The sequence below is a fragment of the Aedes aegypti genome, chromosome 1 (assembly GCF_002204515.2).
Source record: "Aedes aegypti strain LVP_AGWG chromosome 1, AaegL5.0 Primary Assembly, whole genome shotgun sequence".
NCBI classification, from domain to species: domain Eukaryota; kingdom Metazoa; phylum Arthropoda; class Insecta; order Diptera; family Culicidae; genus Aedes; species Aedes aegypti.
This window is the reverse complement of record NC_035107.1, coordinates 52824063-52830945: the sequence shown is the minus strand read 5'-3', so window position 1 is coordinate 52830945 and position 6883 is coordinate 52824063. Positions and strand designations below refer to the sequence as shown.

Here is a 6883-nt window from a genome sequence, read left to right as displayed (position 1 = left end):
CTGGCAGTTTTCTACCGAATTATACCCAGGAGTTCCTCAAAAATTAATATCTGGAGCTCCAAAATAAGTACGATACTGTATGACTCAAAGAATTGTTTAGCTCAAAAGCTTAACATTTCCTCTATAAATAAATGCACTTTTGACAATGTTTTACATTAAAACAACTGATATCTCCACATGTTTGTCTCAACGCGCAATCTAAAAATTTCATTCAAGGAACAACAATGCATATGGTCAAACAAATTGTTTGTTTGTTTCAATCCATTGTTTTAGACGGTTTTTAATATTTAACAACCATTTTTATCATAACTGATTAAGCTGAGCAGCTGGCTCAATTCCAGTAAAGACGTAATGCCAGGAAAAAGAAGAAGAGTAAACGTAACATGTTTTTAGTTGTAACCTCGTAATTCAACATGTTGGGTACAAATAAGGTGAAAAAACTCATTATACTACTCAAGACTATCAACATCAAGATGGCACCAAAATCCAAGATGGCCGACAGATTTTTATCACTTAAGTCAATACTCTTATTCTTCACTCAACTTGAAGAAATCACCAACGATTGAAAATTTGTTGTACAGTCAGGTCTCCTATTAGACACATGGTTGGGGGGCGTAATAGGAATCTACGTTATAGGAGACCCAGGGCTTATGGGATTTCATCACTTTGGGGGTGTTGTTGAATATCTCGTATGCCAAAAAAGATAGCACAGTACCGACAGTACTGTCTTCGGCGAAGTTTCAGTGCTAAGTACGATCTACCTTTAGGAGTTGAGGATCATCCTTTTAGTTGAGAACTTGGCCGGTAGGGGCGCTTTTTCTGATTTGCACTATATGAACCATGAGGGATAAGAATGCAAAATTGTGTAACATATGATATCTCTAGATCCTGATGATTTGGAAGGTTGGTGTCTTCGGAAGAGTTGTTCAGTAGCTGAAGGGCTGACATGCGGTGGTCATTCTGATACGGAATTACGCCACCAGGCGGCGCTAGTGGGCATGAAACTTTTGTTTTGAGCATAGCTCAGTTGCCTGACCACTTAGAAAGATGGCGTCTTCGGCAAAGTGGCTCAGTATCACAAGGGCTAACATTATTTGAGCCGAAAGTTTCCAAATTTTGCCACTAGGTGGCGCTAGTGAGCATAGAATTTTTGTTTCGCGGATAGCTCAGTAGCCTGACCACTTAGAAAAATGGCGTTTTCGGCAAAGTTGCTCAGTATCACAAGGGCTAACATTATTTGAGACGAAAGTTTCGAAATTTTGCCACTAGGCGGTGCTAGTGAGCAAATACTTTTTGTTTTGCGCATAGCTCAGTGAATGAAAGTGCCCAAAAAAAAAAATATAAACATTATTTTATACAATCGTATAAAAGTGTGGCTAGTTATCCTAGTATCCTTAGTAGCATGAACTTAGGTTAGGTTGGAATGTCAGTCAATACTAATCAAATGGGAAATCCATTCGCTAACAATCTCAATGAGATAACTAGGATTGGCCTTATCTCTTTAGCTACACGACACTTTTGTTTGAATATTTTTAATATATAAACCTAATTTTTCATAACAATTATTCAAACCTATAAAAACCTTTTTCTCCCGATTTCTACGTATATATAAAATTTCGAAGCTCTTGGCTCAAATAATGTTAGCCCTTGTGATACTGAGCAATTTTGCCGAAGACGCCATCTTTATAAATGGTCAGGCTACTGAGCTATCCGCGAAACAAAAATTCTATGCTCACTAGCGCCGCCTAGTGGCAAAATTTGGAAACTTTCGGCTCAAATAATGTTAGCCCTTGTGATACTGAGCAACTTTACCGAAAACGCCATCTTTCTAAGTGGTCAGGCTACTGAGCTATCCGTAAAACAAAAATTCTTTGCTCACTAGCGCTGCTTGGTGGCAAAATTTGGAAATTTTCGGTTCAAATAATGTTAGCCCTTGTGATACTGAGCAACTTTGCCGAAGACGCCATCTTTCTAAGTAATCAGGCTACTGAGCTATCCGCGAAACCAAAATTCTTTTCTCACAAGTGCCGCCTGGTGGCAAAATTTCGAAACTTTCGGCTCGAATAATGTTAGTCCTTGTGATACTGAGCAACTTTGCCGAAGACGCCATCTTTCTAAGTAGTCAGGCTACTGAGCTATCCGTAAAACAAAAATTCTTTGCTCACTAGCGCCGCCTAGTGGCAAAATTTCGAAATTTTCGGCTCAAATAATGTTAGCCCTTGTGATACTGAGCAACTTTGCCGAAGACGCCATCTTTCTAAGTGGTCAGGCTACTGAGCTATGCGCTAAACAAAAATTTCATGCCCACTAGCGCCGCCTGGTGGCGTAATTCCGTATCAGAATGACCACCGCATGTCAGCCCTTCAGCTACTGAACAACTCTTCCGAAGACACCAACCTTCCAAATCATCAGGATCTAGAGATATCATATGTTACACAATTTTGCATTCTTATCCCTCATGGTTCATATAGTGCAAATCAGAAAAAGCGCCCCTACCGGCCAAGTTCTCAACTAAAAGGATGATCCTCAACTCCTAAAGGTAGATCGTACTTAGCACTGAAACTTCGCCGAAGACAGTACCGCGCCATCTCTTTTGGCATACGAGATATTCAACGACACCCCCAAAGTGATGAAATCCCATAAGCCCTGGGTCTCCTATAACGTTCTGGTGTGTCTAATAGGAGTAAGCGTAATAGGAGTGCACGTTATAGGAATGCGTTTAATAGGAGACCCGACTGTACAAGACATGATGTTTGCATTGATTGCACTGACCATATACGTCAAAATCGTAGAACATGATAGAAAATCGTCATTTCATAGGGTAAATACCATTGCTCAGCTAGTTTTCTCTCAGCTTTCTGATGGTGATCTCAGAACTCAAAACGAGCGACGCGCTACTGGTGGAAAAATGGTTTTTCGAATCAAATTCAAGATGGCGGCCTAATTCAAATTTGCCGCCATTTTATTTTAGCTTCAAATGAAAGCTATGCTAGCTATGTTAGTTACCCCAAGGTAATAGACCGAAATCTAGAATGCCGAGAAAAGTGCCGATCAGTTAATCTTGGGTACCTTTTGCAATAGGCCACTGCGCTGTTTTGATTTTGTATGGAGTTTTGACATTTACTTATTTACAAATTTTAAGGTAGAGTGAAAGAGACAGAAAGATTTTTGTGAAGAGCCCTATAGCAAGGAACCATAGACGATACTAGAATTGGTACTCATTGTGAACCCGACTACAATGCCTATTCGTCTAGATCAGGAGGTCCAAAAAAGCCTTCGAATCCACTAACAGTAAAACACTTCTCAACCGTGAATTTAATTTATTTTTATTAAAATCATCTTCTTACTTTCTTACCAACTAACCACGATAATTTTTTATGAGAGTTCTGCACGTGCGAAAAGATTGTGTTTGTGATTTTGTGTTTGAATGTTCAGCTTTGCTTTTATTTCATATTACTCATTCGTCAAATTTCGTCGTCTGCAAAGCACCTACCTTTGCGTGCTTTAGTTTTAGCTGCAAATGTTCTGCGACTTCAGTCAAAATCAACGCATCGATTCGGTAAAGTGTGTTTCTGTGTTTTTTGTTCGACTACATTGCTAAGGATCATCGTAATTGTTTGCAGATTAAGAACTCGCCAATCGCTTATCTTCATTGATTGCCTTTTCAAACTTCTTCTCCTTCTTATGATTCTATTATTTTCTTTATTTTTCAAATGATTGGCAACGTGTTTCTTTGTTTTGTCGATTTATTTTTAAGTTTAACTTTAACAGCATTCAACCTGTTCATGAAAGATATCTAACTGGGTTCTGCATAAAACCGAGGAAAGTGGATTTCTACTCTACGTAGCGTTTGTGTTTCTATGTTAGTTTGAACGTCCGATTGAAAAGAACTTTTTTAGATAGAACTGTCGTCAAAAGTTTAAACTGCTGTCTGCCGTAGGCGAGAGAAATTCTAGCTTACTACTTGTTGAAGGGGATTAGATTCTATCGGGAAATGAGAATAAGAGAAATTCTGTTGTCTACGTGCTATGGTTTCATGGCCTACTTTTGCTCTATGAAAAGTGTGGTTACGAACTGAAAACAATCGCCTGCTGTGACGCATCATGGCGACGGGAAGCAACCGAAAACCGTAGTCAATGGCAACCGCCGCATCAGGGTTTTCTACCGGCTTCAACCAAGAATCTTCTTGATGTAGTTGCCATGGTTGTTGTGCACTTCGGGTTTGGTGAGGCTGCGGTGCCGGTTCGGCTTGTACGGCTGGAAGTTTTCAATGTTGGAGAAGCTGTTGTGCAGGTCTTTGTGTTGATGATCTGCTTCGTTGGTTTCGTGATCGTCGCCGTCCAAAGTATCAACAGGTTCTGGTTCCAGAGCATGTTGGAGTTCGTGTTCGATAACGTGGACGGTCGTAGGATTCGGAGTAGTGGTGGATGGACTGACGGTTGAACTACGGACAACATTTGCGGTGGTAGATGGAGCAGCTGTTGTAGTCGTTGTAGTGGTAGTGGACAAGACTACAGTGGAGGAAGCTGTTGTTGGGGTTCCGGTTGTGTTTTCCGCGACGGTCGAAGACTGAAGCTCATCTGCCGTGAAGGGACGGGTAGTGATGCTAAGGGTGCCAAGCTTAGAGGTCATCTCCTTATCGTCAAATTTGATTTCAACCACCTGGTGAGTGGTAGATGCATCGCTTTCGGAAGAAGTGGATGTTTCCGGAGGAGACGTTCTAACGTCAAGTTCAAGAATTTGAATATCGCTACCATTATCCGAAACCGCATACGTTTCCTCTGTTAGAATAGCAGTAGTGACTTCTTCAGATGTCGAAGAAGTTGGTGCTACCGTGCTAGAAGGCGTAGTCTCTGGAGCTTCCGTTAAAATCTCTGTAGTGCTCGTTGCATCAACGTGAGCTCTTGTAGAAGTAAACCTGGCCTTTACCAATAGCATCGGCGGAATAAAGTGATCTCCAATGGCCGAAATTTCCTTCTTGGGAGTTGTTGGAAGAATATGACTTGTTGTGCTGCTCGTCGTAGGCTCCATGGTGGTGGTTGTCACCGTAGTTGTGGAATCTTCGACCGTTGTCGATGCCGCTGTTGATTCGGCAGCTTCTCCGTCGGTGGCACGACGTAATCGTGAATCTACAGTGGTACTTTCAGCCGTCGCAACTTCACTTGATATCGCCAAGCCACCAGTAGAACTGCCAATCACTCCAGAAGTGGAACTCTCATCAGATTCTCCTTCTGTTGGCTTCACAGCTTGCTGCACAATATCGATTGGCTGTGTCTCGGTTTCGTCCGGTTGATCGCCCATCATCATCTCTTCTTCCTCATCCGCTTTGCGTTCTCCCTTATTTCCATACTTCTCCTTTTTCTCAAACAACGGCGAATACTTTTTACCGCCTATCTTCTTGCCCTCCTTATCCTGACCGTCGTAATGACCATCCATCTCTCCGCTGTGTAACGACTGATCGTTCTGCATCAGGTCCGCCAGGTTGAACTTGTTGATCACGTTCTTAACCGTGTCCTCAATCTGGTTCGGATTGACATCGATGTTGTTATCTTCGTCATTGTTGGAAACCACCGTCAGTATATCGTGCTCCAGGATCTGCGGTGGAGGTGTCCGGACTGGCTGTTGAGGTGCCGCTGCTTCTACCTCCGGAAGCTGGTTGTTCTCGGTGGCCACCTGTGCTGGGTCCGTTTCCTGGTCGCTGCACTGCAACTGTTGCAGGATCGTGTCCCGTTCCAGTTTGCTCTGGCAGGACATGTGGCGAGTGCCCTGCTCGCCGCAATCCCGAGCCAGCTGAACTGCTCCACTGTCTGACATGTACTGCACGGTTAGCGAGGGCATCGACGTTACGGTGCAGTCGGTTGCCCACGTTGGAACTGGAAAGACAGAGATGAATAATGTAGAAGAGACTTCAAGAATGTGAATGATGAGAACTATACTAACCTGGAAGTTCACATAGGAAGGCAGCCGTTTCTGGACCACCGCAGCGCAGTGCGTGCCAACGGAAGTCTCGAACGGGGTCAACTACAGCACAGAGTGGAGTCTCCATGGCCGGCAAGGATTCGGCCCAATAGCCACTGGACGAGTCGAGGGTTTTGGCATTTCTGAAAGAAAAAAATCAAATTTTATCATTAGTAAAAATCATAATATCGATCGAACGGCCGTGGAGGACCACGATCGTTTGCTTGAAAAATATATACGAGGGTGTACTGAAACATAATCGTTGTGATCTTTTGTAATGAACAATTTTTTTCTGAAAGACCAAGACCAAACGTTGGATGCCAAAAGGCAAATATCATGAGATTTCCTAGAACTCAAACTCTAGAGGAGCGATCGGCCCTCGAGTCATACTTAGATTCCAAAGTTCAAGACCTTTTCATTCGGTCCTCTGACATGGTCTCAATGGCCCCATTACGCTATACCTTGTGGTGAATCAAAAAGGAGACACACATAAATGATCACCAAAAATTCATTTTAAATCGAATACTTCTCAAATTTTCAGAGATTTTATAACTATATATTATGTTTTGGCATAATTAATTTATTGAATTTCCTCCCCCAAGCTGAATGCTCGGACATTTCTCCTAGCACAGCTCATGAGATCTTGGGCGAGACTTTGTCCATCTCTCTTATACAATTTCTTCCAGTTTATTTCAATGCTTCATCGGTTTTGAATGTTTTTTCCGCTTTTCTTCAACTTCTTCTTCATTACCGCCCAAAACTTTTCGATCGGATGAAGTTCTGGTGTATTTGGCGAGTTCGCCTCCTTCGGGACCACATTAAGGCGAAGTAGGCCATCATTGAAATTTGTACGCGCCGTTGATGATTGTTGCTAATTCATCTCACGATTTCAAATCAAAGAAAATCATGTTTGTTGACACGTACA

At 42.3% G+C, this 6883-nt stretch overlaps 1 protein-coding gene across 1 annotated transcript in view; it reads right to left on the bottom strand.

Annotated features, from left to right (window-relative positions):
* Positions 1 to 3433: 3433 nt before the first annotated feature.
* LOC5568402 (putative epidermal cell surface receptor) overlaps positions 3434 to 6883 on the bottom strand; it is a 666851-nt gene continuing 663401 nt past the window's right edge. Inside the window, exons 4-5 of the mRNA XM_021849817.1 lie at positions 5941 to 6101; positions 3434 to 5873 (exon numbers count right to left, since the gene is read on the bottom strand). Coding sequence (XP_021705509.1) covers positions 4171 to 5873; positions 5941 to 6101 — 1864 coding nt within the window. The 3' untranslated portion in view covers positions 3434 to 4170. The remainder of the gene's footprint in view (positions 5874 to 5940; positions 6102 to 6883) is intronic.